This window comes from Lissotriton helveticus, chromosome 1_2, assembly GCF_964261635.1.
Source record: "Lissotriton helveticus chromosome 1_2, aLisHel1.1, whole genome shotgun sequence".
Taxonomy (NCBI): Eukaryota; Metazoa; Chordata; class Amphibia; order Caudata; family Salamandridae; genus Lissotriton; species Lissotriton helveticus.
In genome coordinates, this window is record NC_136058.1 from 328,124,705 (window position 1) to 328,146,737 (window position 22,033).

At 49.6% G+C, this 22,033-nt stretch overlaps 2 protein-coding genes across 2 annotated transcripts in view; both read right to left on the bottom strand.

The window, feature by feature from the left end:
• The window catches only part of LOC144802820 (uncharacterized), a 128,378-nt gene that overhangs the window by 22,614 nt on the left and 83,731 nt on the right, over window positions 1-22,033 (bottom strand). The window lies entirely within an intron of this gene.
• On the bottom strand, window positions 14,172-17,238 carry LOC144807883 (uncharacterized). The gene has a single exon (XM_078673493.1). It carries the CDS (start codon window positions 16,977-16,979, stop codon window positions 15,477-15,479), a length of 1,503 nt encoding a protein of 500 aa, XP_078529619.1. The 5' UTR covers window positions 16,980-17,238; the 3' UTR covers window positions 14,172-15,476.

A 22,033-nucleotide genomic window follows, 5' to 3' on the forward strand; every position in this document is an offset into this window, starting at 1 on the left:
AGCGAGGCACTTTTTAAAGACATGTGGTGCTAACTTTATGTTGAATGGTAGTACTGTGAACCGGTAGTGTACTCTGTCTAGTACAAATCTGAGGCACTTCTTGTGTCCCTGATTCATATGGATGTGTAGGTAGGCGTCTTTGAGGTCTAGTGTCCTTGTTTTAGAAGTGGGATCACTCCTTGGAGTGTTGTCGTCTTGAAATGTTGAGTACAAATGAATTTGTTTACGAATCGGAGGTCTAGGATTGTCTCAGAGCTAGGTCCTGTTTTGGAAACAGCAAGGAAGGTGAGCCGTTTTCCTCGTTTCTTTCCCTTGGTGGTACTCTTTCGATAGTGCTCATTTGTAAGAGTTTTTCACCTCCTTTCTTAATTGTATTATTTCCCCCTTTCTAAATCTTTTTTCTTCAGGGTTTTTTGGGGTGATTCTTTGGTTAGTTCTATGCAGTATCTGTGACATATCACATTTAAAATCCAGTTGTCTGATGTTATTTGTTCTCACTCCCTTCAGAAAAGTTCTAATCTGCCTCCCACTCGTGTTATGTGGGGGTCTGGGTTGTTGTTGGGCAAGTCACTTGATTGTTGATCCTCCCCCTCTGGAGTTTGTTTTCTTCCCCTTCCCTTCATGTGAAGGGGCTACCTGTCAGGGTGTTGCCACAGTTGCTACATGGACTGGTTCGTGGCTTGATGGGAAATGCCTTGTGACTGCTGTTGTAGATGCCCAGGTATGAAAGTTGCTCTGCCTGTGGTCCTTCAGGCTGTGATTGCCTTCCCTTCTGAACAAGCCTTTGAACTGTAGAGATCCTATAGCATTGGCCATTTTGTTGTCCTTTTTAGGTCGAAGCACGACCTGCTTCAATGCGTAAGCATTGTTGCAGTCTGCTTCGACAACTAATGTTGCCCGTTTTTGGGAATGTGGACAGGAGAGGGTGCACGAGCGCAGAGCTCGGATTTCATCTCGTGGGCGAGCACAGCCCATCTCCTGCCTCGTCAGTTTCAGTTTTTACACAGGCTTCTACAGTGTGCTACTTTGTTGCAGTTTTAAAGTTTCGTTTTTGTTCTTACTGGTTATGGGGCAGTGCAGCACACACTATTTTACAACACACACCATTCTACAGCACACACCATTCTGCAGCACACAACGCTCTGCGGCATACAGCACTCTACAAAGTACAGCACTCTACAGCACACAGTATTCTACATCACATAGCACTGCACTCTACAGCGCCCCACACTCTACAGCGCCCCGCACTCTACAGCGCCCCGCACTCTACAGAGCACCGCAGTGCACCGCACTCTACAGAGCCCCGCACTCTACAGCGCCCCGCATTCTACAGCGCCCCGCGCTCTACAGCGCCCCGCGCTCTCAGCACCCCGCACTCTACAGCGCCCCGCAGCGCCCTGCACTCTACAGCGCCCCGCGCTCGACAGCGCCCCGCGCTTGACAGCGCCCTGCACTCTACAGCGCCCTGCACTCTACAGCGCCCCACACTCTACAGCGCACCGCAGCGCCCCGCACTCTACAGCGCCCGCACTCTACAGCGCCCGCAGCGCCCCGCACTCTACAGCGCAACTCACTCTAAAGCGCCCCGCATTCTACACCGCCCCGCACTCTACAGCGCCCCGCAGCACCCTGCACTCGACAGCACCCCGCACTCTACAGAGCACCGCAGTGCACCGCACTCTACAGCGCCCCGCACTCTACAGCGCCCCACAGCGCCCTGCACTCTACAGCGCCCCGCACTCTACAGCGCCCCGCACTCTGCAGCGCCCCGCACTCTGCAGCGCCCGCAGCGCCCCATACTCTACAGCGCCCCGCGCTCTACAGCGCCACGCACGCTACACCGCGCTCTACAGCGCCCCGCAACGCACTCTACAGAGCCACGCACTCTACAGAGCCACGCACTCTACAGCGCCCCGCACTCTACAGCGCCCCGCACTCTACAGCGCCCGCAGCGCACCGCACTCTACAGCGCACCGCAGCGCCCCATACTCCACAGTGCCCCGCGCTCTACAGCGCCCCGCACTCTACAGTGCCCCGCGCTCTACAGCGCCCCGCACTCGACAGCGCCCCGCGCTTGACACCGCCCCGCGCTCTACAGCGCCCCGCACTCTACAGCGCAACACGCTCTACAGCGCTCTGCAGCGCCCCGCGCTCTACAGCGCCACGCACTCTACACCGCGCTCTACAGCGCCACGCTCTCTACAGTGCCCCGCAGCGCAACGCACTCTACAGCGCCACGCGCTCTACAGCGCCCCGCACTCTACAGCGCCCCGCAGCGCACCGCACTCTACAGCGCACCGCAGCGCCCCATACTCTACTGCGCCCCGCTCTCTACAGCGCCCCGCACTCTACAGCGCCCCGCACTCTACAGCGCCCCGCACTCTACAGCGCAACACGCTCTACAGCGCTCTGCAGCGCCCCGTGCTCTACAGCGCACGCACTCTACAGCGCACGCACTCTACAGCGCACCACGCTCTCAGCGCCCCGCAGCGCCATGCACTCTACAGCGCCCCGCACTCTACAGCGCCCCGCGCTCTACAGCGCCCCGCGCTCTCAGCACCCCGCACTCTACAGCGCCCCGCAGCGCCCTGCACTCTACAGCGCCCGCGCTCGACAGCGCCCCGCGCTTGACAGCGCCCTGCACTCTACAGCGCCCTGCACTCTACAGCGCCCCACACTCTACAGCGCACCGCAGCGCCCCGCACTCTACAGCGCCCGCACTCTACAGCGCCCGCAGCGCCCCGCACTCTACAGCGCAACTCACTCTAAAGCGCCCCGCATTCTACACCGCCCCGCACTCTACAGCGCCCCGCAGCACCCTGCACTCGACAGCACCCCGCACTCTACAGAGCACCGCAGTGCACCGCACTCTACAGCGCCCCGCACTCTACAGCGCCCCACAGTGCCCTGCACTCTACAGCGCCCCGCACTCTGCAGCGCCCCGCACTCTGCAGCGCCCCGCACTCTGCAGCGCCCGCAGCGCCCCATACTCTACAGCGCCCCGCGCTCTACAGCGCCACGCACGCTACACCGCGCTCTACAGCGCCCCGCAACGCACTCTACAGAGCCACGCACTCTACAGAGCCACGCACTCTACAGCGCCCCGCACTCTACAGCGCCCCGCACTCTACAGCGCCCGCAGCGCACCGCACTCTACAGCGCACCGCAGCGCCCCATACTCCACAGTGCCCCGCGCTCTACAGCGCCCCGCACTCTACAGTGCCCCGCGCTCTACAGCGCCCCGCACTCGACAGCGCCCCGCGCTTGACACCGCCCCGCGCTCTACAGCGCCCCGCACTCTACAGCGCAACACGCTCTACAGCGCTCTGCAGCGCCCCGCGCTCTACAGCGCCACGCACTCTACACCGCGCTCTACAGCGCCACGCTCTCTACAGTGCCCCGCAGCGCAACGCACTCTACAGCGCCACGCGCTCTACAGCGCCCCGCACTCTACAGCGCCCCGCAGCGCACCGCACTCTACAGCGCACCGCAGCGCCCCATACTCTACAGCGCCCCGCGCTCTACAGCGCCCCGCACTCTACAGCGCCCCGCACTCTACAGCGCCCCGCACTCTCGTGGAGAAGTGTGGCTCAGGGGTTAGAGGCAGCAGACCCGGAAGCTGAGATCGGTCCTGGACCAGGGTTCAATTCCTGCCTCGGCGGGTCTTGGGCTAAAAATTCCACGGACTCGATAATTCTCGCCCCGGTGCCTCCTCGACTCATGGGTTCACACTCTGCGACTCTGGGCAATAGCTTGCTTAATCTCCACAACGGCCCCTCGTGGCGGGATGCCTGACTTTCACCTTGTGGATACCCTGCTATCTCACAGGGGAATACCAGGAAGGGTTCCCTAAGCAAGCGCCGGGAAACCCACTGCGGGTAGCTGTGCGCTATATAAGCTCAACTACATTTACATTTACATTTACAGCGCAACACGCTCTACAGCGCTCTGCAGCGCCCCGCGCTCTACAGCGCACGCACTCTACAGCGCACGCACTCTACAGCGCACCACGCTCTCAGCGCCCCGCAGCGCCATGCACTCTACAGCGCCCCGCACTCTACAGCGCCCCGCACTCTACAGCGCCCCGCACTCTACAGCGCCCCGCACTCTACAGCGCCCCGCACTCTACAGCGCACCACGCACTCTACAGCGCACCACGCACTCTACAGCGCACCACGCTCTCAGCGCCCCGCAGCGCCATGCACCACACTCTACAGCGCACTCTACAGCGCACCGCACTCTACAGCGCACTCTACAGCGCACTCTACAGCGCCCCACACTCTACAGCGCCCCGCAGTGCCCCACACTCTACAGCGCCCCGCACTCTACAGCGCACCGCACTCTACAGCGCACCGCACTCTACAGCGCACCGCACTCTACAGCGCACCGCACTCTACAGCGCACTCTACAGCGCACCGCACTCTACAGCGCACTCTACAGCGCCCCACACTCTACAGCGCCCGCAGTGCCCCGCACTCTACAGCGCACCGCACTCTACAGCGCACCGCACTCTACAGCGCCCCGCACTCTACAGCGCCCCGCACTCTGCAGCACCCCGCACTCTGCAGCGCCCCGCACTCTACAGCGCCCGCAGCGCACCGCACCGCACTCTACAGCGCACCGCAGGGCCCCATACTCTACAGTGCCCCGCACTCTACAGCGCCCCGCAGTGCAACGCACTCTACAGCGCCCCGCACTCTACAGCGCCCCGCACTCTACAGCGCCCCGCAGCGCCCTGCACTCGACAGCACCCCGCACTCGACAGCGCCCCGCGCTCTACAGCGCCCCGCACTCGACAGCGCCCCGCGCTCGACACCGCCCCGCAGCGCCCCGCACGCTACAGCGCCACGCGCTCTACAGCGCTCTGCAGCGCCCTGCGCTCTACAGCGCACGCACTCTACAGCCCACGCACTCTACAGCGCATGCACTCAACAGCGCACCACGCTCTCAGCGCCCCGCAGCGCCATGCACTCTACAGCGCCCCGCGCTCGGCAGCGCCCCGCAGTGCCCCGCACTCTACAGCGCACCGCACTCTACAGCACACCGCTCTACAGCGCACCGCACTCTACAGCGCATCGCACTCTACAGCGCACTCTACAGCGCACCGCACTCTACAGCGCACCGCACTCTACATCGCACTCTACAGCGCACCACACTCTACAGCGCACCGCACTCTACAGCGCACTCTACAGCGCACCGCACTCTACAGCGCACTCTACACCGCACCGCACTCTACAGCGCGCTCTACAGCGCACCGCACTCTACAGCGCACTCTACAGCGCCCCACACTCTACAGCGCCCCGCAGTGCCCCGCACTCTACAGCGCACCGCACTCTACAGCGCACCGCACTCTACAGCGCACCGCACTCTACAGCGCACTCTACAGCGCACCGCACTCTACAGCGCACTCTACAGCGCACCGCACTCTACAGCGCACTCTACAGCGCACCGCACTCTACAGCGCACTCTACAGCGCACCGCACTCTACAGCGCACTCTACAGCGCCCCGCACTCTACAGCGCCCCGCAGTGCCCCGCACTCTACAGCGCACCGCACTCTACAGCGCACCGCACTCTACAGCGCCCCGCACTCTACAGCGCCCCGCACTCTACAGCGCCCCGCACTCTGCAGCACCCCGCACTCTGCAGCACCCCGCACTCTGCAGCGCCCGCAGCGCACCGCACTCTACAGCGCACCGCAGCGCCCCATACTCTACAGTGCCCCGCACTCTACAGCGCCCCGCAGTGCAACGCACTCTACAGCGCCCCGCACTCTACAGCGCCCCGCAGCGCGCCGCACCACACTCTACAGCGCACCGCAGCGCCCCATACTCTACAGCGCCCCACGCTCTACAGCGCCCCGCACTCTACAGGGCCACGCGCTCTACAGCGCAACGCGCTCTACAGCGCTCTGCAGCGCCCCGCGCTCTGCAGCGCCCTGCGCTCTACAGCGCACGCACTCTACAGTGCACGCACTCTACAGCGCACAACGCTCTCAGCGCCCCGCAGCGCCATGCACTCTACGGCGCCCCACGCTCGACAGCGCCCTGCAGTGCCCCGCACTCTACCGCGCCCCGCACTCTACAGCGCCCCGCACTCTACAGCGCCCGCACTGCCCCGCACTCTACAGCGCCCCACACTCTACAGCGCACTCTACAGCGCCCCGCACTCTACAGCGCCCCGCAGTGCCCCGCACTCTACAGCGCCCTGCACTCTGCAGCGCCCCGCACTCTGCAGCGCCCGCAGCGCAGTGCACCGCACCGCACTCTACAGCGCCCCGCACTCTACAGCGCCCCGCACTCTACAGCGCCCCGCACTATACAGTGCCCCGCACTCTACAGCGCCCCGCACTCTACAGCGCCCCGCAGCGCCCCGCACTCTACAGCGCCCCGCACTCTACAGCGCCCCGCACTCTACAGCGCCGCAGCACCCCGCACTCTACAGCGCCCCGCACTCTACAGCGGCACCGCACTCTACAGCGGCACTGCACTCTACAGCGGCACCGCACTCTACAGCGGCACCGCACTCTACAGCGGCACCGCACTCTACAGCGCCCCGGCAGAATCACATTTACTCACGCGCTTCCACGTTCGTTAGGTTGTTGCAGTTTGTAAGTTTCAGTTTCGTTCTTACTTGTTCAAGGGCAGCTGGCTTCTTTAAGATTTATAGCGTGTGACTACATATTTGTCAGCGCCCCGCACTCTGCAGTGCCCCGCGCTCTACAGCGCCGTTACGCGATCCCCCAAAGAAAAACCACTGCGATCAACTCACCGTGGTGAAATCCAGAAACCAGCCTAATACTGGAACAATAAGTAACAACTGCGATGGCCCAGAAACACTTTCTAAAAGTGGCATTTTCAAACACACAATTTAAAACCCACAGCCACTAAAAGATGTGTCATTAACTTCTGAGCTTAGAGAGCCAAAACTCCAAATCTCAAGCTGCTCCCAATGGAAAGTTACACTTGTAAAATTATACAAGGCAGCTCCAATAATACCCTATTGGCGAGCTAGTCCTGGCAATAGTGAAGAACGAAATTAGCAGTATTTCACTATCATGACATGTAATACATACCTACACATGTCCCACCTTTAACATACACTGCACCCTGCCCCTGGGAGTGTCTTGGGCCTACCTTAGGGGTATCCAACATGTAGTAAAAGGGAGGCTTAGGGCCTGGCAAGAGGCTGCACTTGCCAGGTCGACTTGGCAGTTTAAAACTGTACTCAAAGGCACTGCAATGGTAGGCTGGAGACACGTTTACAGGGGTGCTTATATGGTTGGCACAATCACTGCTGCAGGCGCACTAGATGCATTTGATTTACAGGCCTGGGGCACACACAGTGCACTTTACTAGGGACTTACCAGTAAATCAAATATGCAAATTATGGAGAACCTAGCAGAATTAAAAATTACGGAGGAAGCATTTGCACTTGAGCACTGATTAGCAGTGGTAAAGTGTACGGAGTACATAAAACAGCAAAAATGAAGTCCAGCATAACATCAAAAATACAGGCGGTAGAGCAAAAAGACAGAGGAAAACACGTCAAGGATGCCAGGTCTTGCAACTGCTTAGAGATCTTTGAGTGATGACAGGTCACATTGCCTCTCTCTCATCGTCTCATGACCCCAAAAGACAGAGGTCAGTCGCAGGTGTCTAGGGATAATTGGTGCACCTGAGCCCACTACAAGAGAGCGCCTCGATCCACGAGAATCCACTGCAACAATCAATCTAAATTACACCGCGCTGTGTTTGTTTACACTTCCTCTCTCGGGTGGGCTCTTTTTAGAAGTGATCCCATTTGTAGCTCAGCAGACAGCAGCTTACCCTGACAGAGCAAGAGAAGGATGATCCGCACTCTGCTGCTTTTGGTCCAGCTCTCTCATTTATGTGTATTTTGTTGCCTGCGAGTGTTGTTTTTGTTATCACAGGAGAGGGGCTTGGCCTGATTCTACTCCCCACTACGAGCAAGGAGCCACGTGAATATCACCTGTGTATGTCCATTACGAAGTGATGCTAGAACACGTTTTATTTTAAAAATGGATTAGGCCCCAGAAGGCGTTCAAACAATTTCGAGGCATGGTGCTCATCTTCTCAGCATGAGAAGGATGAAATGCTGAACCGAACTTGCTTTGATTCCAAACTAGTGGCCCTTAGGTTGCAGTTGTATCATTGCAACAGGTGCATCAACCAACTGAGGTAGCTTGAAAAATTCCGGAGTGCAAACATACAAGATTAATAATGTAAGGTTCCTTTTGTAACACCTGCTTAGAACAGCTGCTAATCACCAAACATCTGATGCAGAGACACACATTTTTTCCTTGACTGAAGCAACTATAACGATGATGCATATGTCATAAGTACATGGAAAAAGCTCACGAAAGTAAGCATGTGATGCTGAACATTTTAAAACATGATGGAATAACAATCTAGTATTTTAGCTATTCCTCTTAACAAGACCAATGCATTGAACACCGTTACGTTGGCTGATAAAAGCACATTTTATTTACAGTAGTCTAAAAGAGCAAAACTGCAGGAAAATGTCCACTATACAAAATAAAAATAGCACTACTCTGCGCGCCGCCACTCCCGTACACCATTTTAATTATGAAGACCCGGCCCGCCTCCAGTGCGTACCACTACCAACTATTTAATTAATTTTAAAAAGGCTCAGGCCAGGCCGGCAGGGCGTGCGCACCACGGCACCATAATTAATGTTTATAGGCCGGGGCCCGTTACCATCCGTCCCTGGCGTGCGTTGCGCACTGTAACTATTATAATATAGGCTTGCCTGCTTGCTTGCTTCAGCAGCAGCCGAGGGCAAATGGAGCAGGCGAGGAAGCAACAGGGGTTGGGGGGCTGGTTGAGTGCAAGGGCGAACCCATATGGAAGGAAGCGGCACACAGGCAAGAACAGAGAGCAACACTGAGTGCGGCCCTGGGAGCAAAGAAGTACAGAAGCGAGAAAGCATGTTCTATAGGAGGGACAAACACGAGTGACAAGTTGGGACATAAATAAGAAGCAGGCAAATGCGCGACAGGAAAGCAACTAATTAGTGCACGCAGCAGGCCTGGAGGCAGGCAGCCAGCAGCAGCCCTGCCCCGCCGGTCGGTGACGGAGACGGAGTGAGGGACTCTGAGTGACTTACTTTGGTCTTCGGACTCGGATTCGGAAATCGGACAGGGCAGCTCAGCGTGGGCGGGCCTGGCCGCCTGGCTGCTTTGTCTTGGACTTGGAAGGCAGTTAAGTTCGTAGTTTTCGTTGTTCTTCTCTTGTCTTCTTCTTTGGCAATGCGCGCCGCCTGCCGCGCCCCATATGCCACGCACAGGGGCTTACTGCTTATTGGCCCGCATGATGTTGTGCGTGCCCTGGGGCTGCCTGGCATTGCTCACCACCACTCAGCAGCAACCAACCCTGCTGCCCACGCCCCCCACGCACGCGGCACGCGCATACGCGGCGGCGGAAGTGCGGAACGGAAAGTGAAAGAAAAGGATAAAGGCCTGTCCCGTGTCCCGCCGCCATTTCATAGAATCAGGCGGGCTTAGACTAAGATAACAAAAAGTGCCTTACACACTGTGTAAGGCACGTTTTGTTATCATTGTCACTTTTGCCTCATGTAATGTAACGTTTGCTTTTGTATTTTGTTCACTAGTAATGTTCTCATGTATCAGTTCTGTTTCTATTGTGAATTAGCTCTGACACCTTCGGGTAAAGTCCGCACATCCCTTCTTACTCAGCTTGCTTAGCTGGCAGAATGGTGTTGCAGCGTTGGCTAGGAGTTTATTATAGTTGAGCTTTTTTCTTTCAGTTAAACAATAAAGTGACATTCATACAACCTAAATTCAGGATGCTGCCTCCCTGCCAATGTTTTAGGCATCTCTCTTCTTAAGGTCGGCAACATTCTGTTAAAACAGCTGTTTAGGATGTAAGGTATTACTTCTCACGAAACAGACTGATTTTTGATAATGTCCTGAATGCAGCAAGGACCGTCTGAATCAATGTAAAGAATTGCAGTGTTCCTAATGTTCTATATGCGATTTGCCTTCAACTAGTAATTACCATTGGATCATTGTGTGCTGTCTCACACTTAATGCCTGTTTAAAAAGAGTGCTCTTTATTCTGGACCCAAGTATGTTGCTATTTAAACAACACCAGCGATCAATGCACGCTTCCACCACACGCACACAGAACCAGACGTCGGTGCACGCTTTCACCAGGCGCACACACACACCACCAACCGTCAGTGCACACTTTCACCAGGCACACCCCATCAGCCATCAGTGCACACTTTCACCGGGCACACACGCCACCAGCTGGCAGTGCACACTTCCACCAGGCACACACACCATTAGCCATCAGTGCACAATTTTCTACAGGCACACACACACCACCAGCCATCAGTGCACGCATTAATGGTTAGCACATCCACAATTAACTATGGTAGCAATCGCAGTATGGCGCACTTTACTTTTAAACATGTCAGTGCACGCTTTTCCACCATGCACACACACCATCAGCCATCAGTGCACACTTTCAACAGGCACACACACACACCACTAGCCATCAGTACATGGTTTCATCAGGCATACACACCACCGGCCATCAGTACACACTTTCAACAGGCACAGACACCATAAGTCATCAGTACACGGTTTCACCAGGCACAAACACCACCAGCCGTCAGTGCACGCTTTCACCGGGCACAAACGCCACCAGCCGCCAGTGCACCCTTTCACCAGGCACAAACACCACCAGCCGTCAGTGCACACTTTCACCAGGCACAGACACCATAAGTTGTTCGTGCACGCTTTCACCGGGCACAAACACTACCATCCGTCAGTGCACGCATTCACCGGGCACAAACAACACCAGCCAATACAGAGTTTGCAAAAGAATTCATGCAACACATTGTCATATACAATGCCAATAACTCAAACTTGAATGATGCGAGACCTATTGCATTGCAAATGCGTGTTTAAATTGTTGCAAGGACTCATCAACTTCTTGTTAGAACAGGGTGTCTCCTGAAAAAGGCATATTGATTATGGAGTCTTGAATCTCTGGCTTAAAGCCCAACACTCGCAACCATGCATGTCTTCTCAATGTAGTGCAAGAGCACATCTGCCTGTTGGCAAGTCTGCTGCGTCCAGGGCTGACTTCAGGGACGTATTTGCGTTGTTAGCCCCTCCTGCATGACTGCTTTGGACCTCTTTCTGTACTACTCAGGTAGATGTTGCATGAGGGAGTCCATCGCTCAGTGCTAAACTGACAATGTGTTTATTGGTTTTCATGTTCATCCTGCAATGTCTAGAGAAATGAACAATTGTTGGGAAAAGACACTGTTGGAAATAACCATCTTTTGCAAGCCATCCCCTAGATTTTTGCAGAACCCATTTTGGTATCTTGAGGACTCAGTGCACGTTACACATGCAAAACAGTGATGTAGTGCTTGTGTTCTCACTTCCCAACATGCTTAATTTGGTATACATCTAATTGGCACATTTAAATGACTTACCAGTCCATAGTAAATGGTACTACATATACCCAGGGCCTATAGCGCTTACAAATTAAATACTACTAGTGGGCTGCAGCTCTCATTGTGCCACTCACTAAAGTAGCCCTGTAAACATGCCTCAGGCCTGACACTGCAGCCTGCAGTGCAGGTATAAACTGCCATTTCAACCTGGCAAATACACCTTTTGCAGGCTTAACCCTTCCTTATCAATATTTATAAGTCAGTCAGTCAGTCAAATTAACTTTATTCGATTTGATAAAATCATACAAAGTACATAAAAACAGTATTATTTACAATTAAAAAGGAATTAAACAATTTCATTTATCAGCAAGTTAATTTGAATAAATAAATGCATTTAAAATATTTAAGAGACCCGTTATGTACATCAGTTTTCCAAATTCATGCTCCTTCTGGCTCTGGTTGCTGCCACCAGGAAATTGGCCATGGCGAAGGTGATACAAATGTTGCCCAATGATAATAAATATAGCATTGCTGGTCTCACCTGGGAGAAGCCAGCTTCTCTTAGGACTGGTAGCAGGTATTTTTTTCTTTGGACGGAGAAGAAATCACAAAACATAACAAAATGTAAACTGTCTTGAACAGAAAAATTGTCACAGGTGCAAGGTGGTGCTAACTCAGGTTTCGTCCATTTGTTAAAATTGCCCAAATAAAAATGAATAATGTTAAATCTGAATCTTGTTAACAAAAATCTGTGAAAGGGGTTTGTGACAAAGCATAAATAAGGCTCAATTGCAAGTGACTGAAGTGTTAAGTAGTGCGTTCGAACAAAGGGTTTAGATAGTTCAACTTCTTCTCGCAACATGTACGCCCTAGACATAAACTGTTTTTTTGTAAAACACACATCCTGCTTTGTGATACATGAGGGAGAGGTGAATAAATCTGGGCGTCCTAGTTCAATGAAACATTTGTGCAAATACGCCAGCCATGGTATCATGTGGCTATATTCCAGACTCATCACATCCCTCATGATCATGTGGTTTAACGATAATTCAGGGTTTAGCCAGGTCTTGAGCCAGTATATTAGTGGAGCCAGTCTGAGTTTGTCCTGGATATAATCCATACCAAGTTCTGAATGCATGGAAAAAACCGGGGAGGATTGGGGGAGGGACAGGACTGAACGTAAAAAGCTATTCTCAGCTACCTGGATTTTGTCTAGGCGTACGTAACCCCATAAGGAAGCACCATACAAAGCCACGGGAAGGGATTTGCTGTTATAAACCTGGATAATGGCCTTCATAGGTCTATGGCCCAGCCTTTTAGCGAAACTTAAGATGGCCATGGATGTTCTAGTGACCGCTAGGGTTTTGGCCCGTATCTGTGGGCCCCAGGTACCCCTGCTGTCAAAAAGGACTCCCAGATAGGGGAACACGGGGACTCCCGAGACTATCTCCCCTTTACAAAAAAAGGTTTTTATTCCTCTCTTGGCCCTTTTCCCTTGTCTACCTACGACCATAGTGTGCGATTTGGAGGCATTCACCCTCAGGTCTAACCGGTCCATGAAGGTCCCAAATGCATCTAGCAGTTTTTGGAGACATACCCCTGTGCGTGCTATTAGTACAGCGTCGTCCGCGTATAGGAGAGCAGGGATCTTAACTTCTCCTACACGCGGAACGTCACTTGCTGCCCCAGTTAAGTGTATGCCTAGGTCATTTATGTAGATGGTGAACAACAGGGGGGCCAGTATGCATCCTTGCCTAACACCACGTAGGGATCTAAAACGTGACGTGCATCTTCCCTCTTTGGTCACTCTTACAGCAGCAAATAAATCCTGGTGCATAGATGCTATAAATGCCACCAGGTCTGCATCAATTCCCATGTTAATTAGAATTTCCCATAGCTTAGACCTATTGACCATATCGAAGGCCGAGGAGAGGTCCATAAATTCCAGATATAAGGACCCCTCCTTGGCCACCGTGTATTTGGCAATCAAGAGGTGGAGATTTGAACACTGTTCTATCGTGCCCCTTTTTTCCCTGAAGCCATACTGTATGTCAGCCAGGCCCCCACACTCCTCCAGGCTATCTCTTAATCTGTCTAGAAGGACTCTGCCCAAGATCTTAATGGCAGAGTCCAACAGAGAGATAGGTCGATAGCACCCTGGATCGTCCCTTCGGCCCTTTTTGAATATAGGCACTATGGTAGAAGTAGCCCACGTGTTTGGGGGGGTCGAAGTATTAGCGGCTGTGAACACGTTGGCCAGGATGCCAGCCCAGAGTTTGGGGGAATGTAAATAAAGGTCAGCTGGCACCCCGTCTGGGCCCGGGGCTTTGTTCCTAGTTGTAGCGCAGATTGCTTTTTCCACTTCCCCGCTGTTAAACTGTAGAGGTGTGGCCACCAAGCTCTCCTAAGGTAGGAACTAAAGTTTCTTAGGCAGGGAGCCTGGTATTTAACAAACAGAACATGTGCACTTATGTTCTCCATGTGTGCAATTGAAAAGCCCCCTAAAGTTGTTTTTTACTGTGGCAAGGCTAACCTTCTCTATATTAATAGTGGGTTACCTTATTATATTTAATAAGTGATAACAACAGCTTGAGAACAGCTAGAGAAATACTTCTTCCACTCATGTAAATTGTAATTTAAAATCATCTTTAATAGTAAAGTTAGATTTTAACCTACTATTTTGACAATGGCACTTTCAGAAGGTTTCTACATTAGATGGGATTTGATCCTGTTCAGACTGTTCAGACTCATGGGAACAGGATCAAGTAGAAAAAGTTGAAAAGAAATAACACCTTCACTTGTCCCAGATTATACTCTGATGGTCTCTATGGGACTGAGTCCTGACACCAACTGTTGTCCTCCAAGTCCTGGACCCTTGGCTGGAATCATAGTGTACTCCTCAATGCTCAACTGAAGGCTTCAACTAACCCATCGCATGATGACACAGGGCCTCGCAACACAGCACCATCCAGCTCCTGAACAGCAGAATTACCGAACCAGATGTACAGCAATACAGAGACTTGCATCACAGCACTGTGCACTCCCGACCTTCGGCTTTACCAGGCCAAATGCAGATCCTCACGTAGGAGCACCTCACAATTTCCAATAAGCGGTTCACCAGACCAGGGTGACACAGTCTTGCATTACTGCACCGCACAGTTCCTGAGCGGTGGCTTCATCAGGTCCAAAGATCCAAATCATCATGACAGGATTACACAGAGCCCTGCGGAGCCCCGCTGAACTGTTTTCGCACCAAAGTCTCAAGGTAAAACTTCCAATGGGGTGAACCTGGTCATTGATTTGGCCCATACATCATCACAGTCATCCTGAACCTATTGCTTTGTCCTGGTTTGGTGCAATCAGATATCCACAATTGGTGCTTCACGCCTTTTGGTGATATGTTTTACTAAAACTGTAAAAACTCATAAAATTGATTCTACTAATTGGATTTTTGTTATCTTGGTACATGTTTATTTAATAAAATATCTTCTATTTTCTAAATTGGTTTGGGATTCTTATTCTTCTTGTCTTCACTTTATCACTATTAGAGTGATATATGAATACTTTATACAATACCCCAAGCTTAGCCTATCTGCTTAACCAGCTTTAATAAGTGAAATGTGTGGTTCACCCTGACAAGGACTGTGATTATTATAAGAACAGAGTGTTCACCCTCTACAGCCAATAATCCAATTTGTTACATACACTTTTATAATCCTTCAAATATCTCTGCTTTTCTTTATTCTGACTAGTCTGGTTTTCTATCATCTGGCACGTGAATGTTCCACATAATTGTCAGTTTATCATTTTCTGTAATTCCTTCATCTCACAGCAACTGCATTTTTGTTGCTCCATTGTATGTCCACAGATGGGTCAGTATTGTTGTTGATGTACTTAATCCCTGCCAAATGTCCTGCATTTCTATCCTTAATTCTATGTTTGTTCAGAGAGGGTGTGTGTTTCCCTAATGCTGAAGAGTCAATAAAACTCCTCCCACATTCAGTGCAATGGTATGGTTTCCCCTGTGTGGTGTGTTCGCTGATGCCTTTGTAGCCCTGATAACTGACTCCAACTCTTCACACATTTGCTACATTTGAATGGTTTTTCTCCTGTGTGTGTTCTTTGATGGTTCCTTAATATCGAGGAACAATTAAAACTGCTTGTGCATTCACTGCAATGGTATGGATTTTCCCCAGTGTGTGTTCGCTGATGTTGTTTTAAACTTGATAAAGAACTAAAGCGCTTCACACATTCGCTACATTTGAATGGTTTTTCTCCAGTGTGTGTTCTCTGATGTTTCTTTAAAGCTGAGGAATGACTAAAACTACTTGTGCATTCACTGCAATGATATGGCTTTTCTCCAGTGTGTGTAAGCTGATGTCGTTTTAGGCTTGATGAAAAACTAAAGCTCTTCACACATTCACTGCAACTGAATGGTTTTTCCCCAGTGTGCGTTCGCTGATGCTCTTTTAGGTGTGATGAATTAATAAAGCTCTTCACACATTCACTGCAATGGTATAGGTTTTCCCCTGTGTGCATTCGCTGATGTTGTTTTAGGCTTGGTAAAGAATTATAGCTTTTCCCACATTCGCTACATTTGAATGTTTTTTCCCCAGTGTGTGTTCGCTGATGTCCTTGTAGGTTTGATAATTGACTAAAGCTCTTCAAACATTCACTACACTTGAATGGTCTTTCTCCTGTATGTGTTCGCATATGTCCTTGTAGTTGTGATAAGCGACTAAAGCTCTTCACACATTCAATGCACTTGAATACTTTTTCCTTTTTGTGCGTCCGCTGATGGCGTTTTAGGTGTGTTGAGTGACTAAAACTACTCCCACATTTACTGCACTTAAATGGCTCTTCCCCTGCATGCACTCGTTGATGTCCTTGTAGGTGTGATAATAGCCTAAAGCTCTTCACACATTCACTGCACTTGAATGGCGTTTCACTTGTGTGTGTTCGCTGATGTTTTTGTAGGTTTGATAAACTTCTAAAGCTACTTCCACATTCACTGCATTTGAATGGCTTTTCCCCTGTGTGGGTTAGATGATGGCTTTGGAGCTGAGATAATTGACTAAAGCTCTTCACACATTCACTGCAATGGTACGGTTTTTCCCCTGTGTGTGTTCGCTGATGTGTTTTTAGGGTTGATAACTGGCCAAAGCTCTTCAGACATTCACTGCACCTGAATGGTTTTTCCCCTGTGTGTGTTCGCTGATGTCTTTGTAGCTGTGATAATCGACTAAAGCCCTTCACACATTCACTGCACTTGTATGATTTTATTCTGTGTGTTTGCTGATGCCTTTGTAATGTTGATAACTGAACAAAGCTTTTCCAACATTCAGGGCATTTGATTTTTTTTCCTCCTGTAAGGTACTTTAGGTCTGATGCCAAAGTAAAGCTCTTGCTGCGTGTGTAGGATATTTCTCTCTTGGTAGGTGTCTCTGGGTCAGGCATATATTTTTCTACATCCCCTGACTGTGGTTTCTGAAGTTGAAACATGGCTGATAAACCACTTGTGCTATTATCATACTCCCTGTACGTGTGTGGTATTTTGCACCTTTGATTTCTGATTTACCAATAAAGTAAGATGGTCACTAAATACTTATCACACGCATAATATGTATACAGCTTAGTTTTTGGGTGATTGCATCTTTAGATAGGATAATGGTTTTGCTCAATTGCGAGTTTACAATGCTTTCTCCTCCTGGTTGATGCAAACTGGAACAGTACTCTGTATTGTAGATAGTATAACTTCTCTTTCCTTTACCCTTCATTTTTTTTTATTTCCACTCTGTTGTGCCATTGTGTCACTGTGGTTTGGCCAGAAAGAGCTTGCAATACACTCAGAGCACTGAATGGTGATCTGTTCTCATTTTAGAAAGCAAAGCTCTGTTGAAACCACATCATACGGATCACACGATCAGTGCTGGCATTGGACACCTGTTTATATAGGTGCTGGTATGTTATTGCTGTTTCCTTAATTTTCTAGAGGTCATTTCTTAGTCGTGTGGCGGGGAGGTGCACAGATTAGACTTTTACATCCACTGAATTGCCCTGGACTCCTTCTTCCGGGATCAGTTTATGTTCAGGTTCCTGCTGACCACTGCACTGATTTTGTGCATTCAAGATTTGTTTCCTGTTGGATGTAAAGAGATTGAACATTTCTAAATGGAAACGTATTTTTTTATCTAGATGAAAAAGTAATCTCTTCTTTACCATCTTTGAAGCGATATTTCACCATACACAGATATTTCACCATACACAGATAATTGAACTAAAAAGTCTTTGAACACGTCACATCTTTCCTTGAGAAAAGGTGACGATTTACCAGTAAAGAAAGGGCGCTCACTGAGCACCAATGTGCTACAGGTCCAGCTTGTGGTAGATGCACATGGATAATATTTCATTTTAACAAGAACAGATTGTGGACACAGAGCGGGATCAGGACATTATGCTCTTACTTAAGTTTGGGGAAGTGTATAAAAAGGTTAACTCTTCAGGAACTAACAAAGGTAATTCCATTTAGACTTCTCTTCACAATCCTTTCCTGTTCATATTAGATCAGTTAATGTGCCAACTCCTTTCTTAACCTTACTATTCGTTAAGCTATCTTTGGAACTTTTCCAACCCCCTGAGGGTGGCTCAAGCATTTCTTGTTTCTTCAAACCTGGAAGATTGGAACATTATCGTGACTGGAGGTGGATTTGCTATTGCCATAATATCTGTCCATCTCCCTGAGACTAGAGCAGCATACACAGCCTACTTCTGGCTCTGACACTACACAAACAAGAGATTCTTTGATGCTTCCTAAAGCAGATAAAGTTCAGATCCTGTTGCACTTTAATCAGCAGCTCCTTCCAGAACAAATTGTTAATTGGATTACCTACCTTTGCATTATGAGTATAGGCGAGGCACACAACCAACAGCAGTATCAGTCATTTAGCTCTTAATAGATTGAATCCATCACAACATATAACTGACTTGACAGATCCCTACAGCCAACAGATGTGTTCATATTAAACTGTTGCTTAATAGGTTTAGCCAAGAGGCAGCATGCATTTGCTGGTCTGTGAGGCATGCTATAATCGTTCTGTGGAGTTTGAACACACCCATTACACACCCACATCTTTTAATTAGTTGCTTGGGCTTCCTTTATAAATTACATAGTTCTCTCCTTGGCAAATAGAGTACATTTGTCACGCCTGGTGGCTGTTTTGTTCCTATCCTGGCGACTGGCCCTGCAACTTGGATCCTTTAGAAATAGGCAATATATAGTGTCCGCGCACTACTTTTTCTTTTGCCTACGCTTTCCTGTTCTGAGCTCTGCTACTATTATGGAGGCCATCCGTGTTGCCTTTGTTTCTTCCCCCCCCCACCCGCCAGAGTTTGTGTTGTCTTTAATACCACCCCCTCCCGTTGTCCACGTTAACATTCTTCCCGCCGCCTTCTGTTGTCCGCATTAAGTTTGTTTCCGTCCTGTTGTCCGCGTTAAATTTGTTACCGCCCGCCTCCCGTTGGCCGTGTTAACTTTCTTCCCGCTCCCTCCTGTTGTCTGTATTAATTTTGTTCCTGTCCCCTCCTGTTCTCCATAGTAAGTCCCAGACCGTTCGCTTCAATGGCGACCTGGAAGATGCTGAGGCCATGCTACAGGGTAAAGGTGGGAGCAGCCTACTAAATAACACCAACATTTATGGCATAAGTGCACTTCATCAGGTAAGGGACGTCATGAACTGAAAAACTGAGTGTCAATCCACGACAGATGCAAAATCATTCCCTGCGCAACCATTTTCCTGTTTCCCTGCACATATGGATTTATAATAAAGTTAGCATTTTAACACTTTCTGGGTAAAGTTTTCACCTAATTAGTACCAGTTTAACACCCAAGAAGATTAACAAGCAACGGAAAGGTGACCAGTAAACCTTTGTGAAGGGCCTTCCACTGTGCGGAAACACTATGTTTGCGCTATAAACAAAACAGTTATTGTCGAAATCTGCAGATGATGGTTTATGTGGCAAATACAGCAAATCTATGATTGTGTGGGAAAACACCCTGGCTGCAGAACTGCAACAGTTAATGAATTAAGGCATTCTCACTTATATGGAGAAAACAGTCCAAGGTTAGGCCTGCAATCCCAATCACATTTTTGGGCTTTCTATTGTTGGCTCTATTTGTATTTCTGAATCAGACTACATGACCCAGAATAATGTGCTGCATGGCTAAACGCTTATTAGGTCCCAAAGGCGAGACATGTTGGCTATGCTTGTTTTTCCTTTCAAAGGTGCCGAGAGGGCTATTTTGTGGCCGGATCGGCCTATGGCAAAGCGGGAGAAGGTGTCCATTGTCCGCCTTTGGACATTTCTTAAATCTAGGTTTCCTACATTTCCTTTCCATCACTTTCCCATCACTCCCCAATATCTGCAGACTCAATCTACAGGGCTCACTGTTAGCCAAACCACAGGAAGCAACTCCATGATTGGCAGTACAGGGATCACAAGCTTCATTTTTAGAAGTTCATCTGGGAGATACAAACAGAGGAGGTGCACAGGTAGTGGCTTATGAGGTATAAACAGAGGAGGTGCGTAGGCAGGCAGTTATGAGGTATGAACAGGGGAGGTGCATAGGCACGCACTTATGAGGTAAAAACAGGAGATTCAGAGGCAAGTACTTATGAGGTACTAACAGAAGAGGTGCACCGGTAGGTGCGTATGAGGTACAAGCAGAGGAGGTGCAGAGGTAGGTGTGTATGAGGTACAAAAGGAGGAGGTGCACAGGTAGGTGAATATGAGGTATCCACAGAGGTGCACAGGTAGGTGTGTATGAGGTACAGAGGAGACGCACAGGTAGAAGCTTAGGAGCTACAAACAGAGGAGTTGCTGTTAGGTGCGTATGAGTTACAAATAGAGCAGATGCACATGTAGATGCTTGTGAGGTACAAAAAGAGTAGGTAGGTGCTTTTGAGGCATAAACAGAAGATGTGCATAAGTAGTGTGCCATGACAGCTCACCTGGTTTAATATTCTGCAGCTATGAATTCCAATGGGTTCTGGGAACTGCAGTGTTTTTGTTACTACATATAACTTGGCTGCTATATAGAGAAACCAAGAAAAGTAATGCATAATACTCACCTTTGTGTCTAATAAAATTTAGAGCTATCAACACTGAACACTTAAGAAAATCTAAATTCTGATCAGTCAAGCAATATATGTAATGGAAAGTGCATCCTGGGACGAGAACATAATCAGACTGCAGAAAATAAAAAAGTGAGAAGAGAAAAAGGCAGAAGGGAGAACAAGCATTTGCAATGCAATAGGTCTCGCATTAGGAAAGTTTGAGCTATTGGTATTGTAAATGACACATTTTTTATTTATGTGTTGGTTTTAAAAATAGCTACATTAATTTGTCATTTACAATGCCAATAGTTATAATTTTTGCAAATGTGACACCTATATCATTTGTAATGCAATATGTGTTGTATTTACGTAACTTACATGTATTGATATTACAAATACCAATAGCTTTTAATTTTTTTATTAATTAATACTTAAATAAAAGTTATTGTAATTTATAACAGCAATAGCTTAAACCTTTGTAAATAACTTATGAAGATTATGTTCAGTGTATTTAATTATGACAAAAATATAAGAACAGAAGTGAAATATTAACATTTTTTGTGACATTTGTAATAAAGCTTGAAACATTGAGAGAACATATTTGAACCAGTTGTTGTTGAATGGTTGCACAGATTGATGCTGTGGTGGCTCTGAGTGATGTTGTGGTGCCCCTGAGTGATGCTGTTGTGGTGCTGAGTGATGCTGTGGTGATGTGATAGATAGAGAGAGTGTGATAGATAGAGTGAGTGCAATAGATAAGAGTGAGTGTGATAGATAAGAGTGAGTGCAATAGATAACAGTGAGTGTGATAGATAAGAGTGAGTGCGATAGATAGAGTGAGTGCGATAGAGTGAGGGCGATAGATAGAGTGAGGGCGATAGATAGAGTGAGGGCGATAGATAGAGTGAGGGCGATAGAGTGAGGGCGATAGAGTGAGGGCGATGGATAGAGTGAGGGCGATAGATGGATAGAGTGAGTGCGATAGATAGAGTGAGGGCGATAGATAGAGTGAGGGCGATAGATAGAGTGAGGGCGATAGATAGATAGAGTGGGGGCAATAGATAGATAGAGTGAGGGCGATAGATAGAGTGAGGGCGATAGATAGAGTGAGGGCGATAGATAGAGTGAGGGTGATAGAGTGAGGGCGATAGATAGATAGAGTGAGGGCGATAGATAGATAGATAGAGTGAGGGCAATAGATAGATAGAGAGGGGAGAGGGGAGATGGAGGGGAGAGAGGGAAGTGAGGAGAGAGGGGAGTGAAGAGAGAGGGGAAAGATAGGGAGGGGAGAGAGGGATTCGAGAGTGAGGAGAAGGGAGAGTGAAAAGAGGGGAGTGGGAAGAGTGAGGAGAGGGGAGAGAGGATAAAGGGAGTGGAGAGAGGGAGGGGAGAGAGGGAATGAGGAGAGAGGCAGAGGGGAGAGTGAGGAGATAGGGGGGAGAG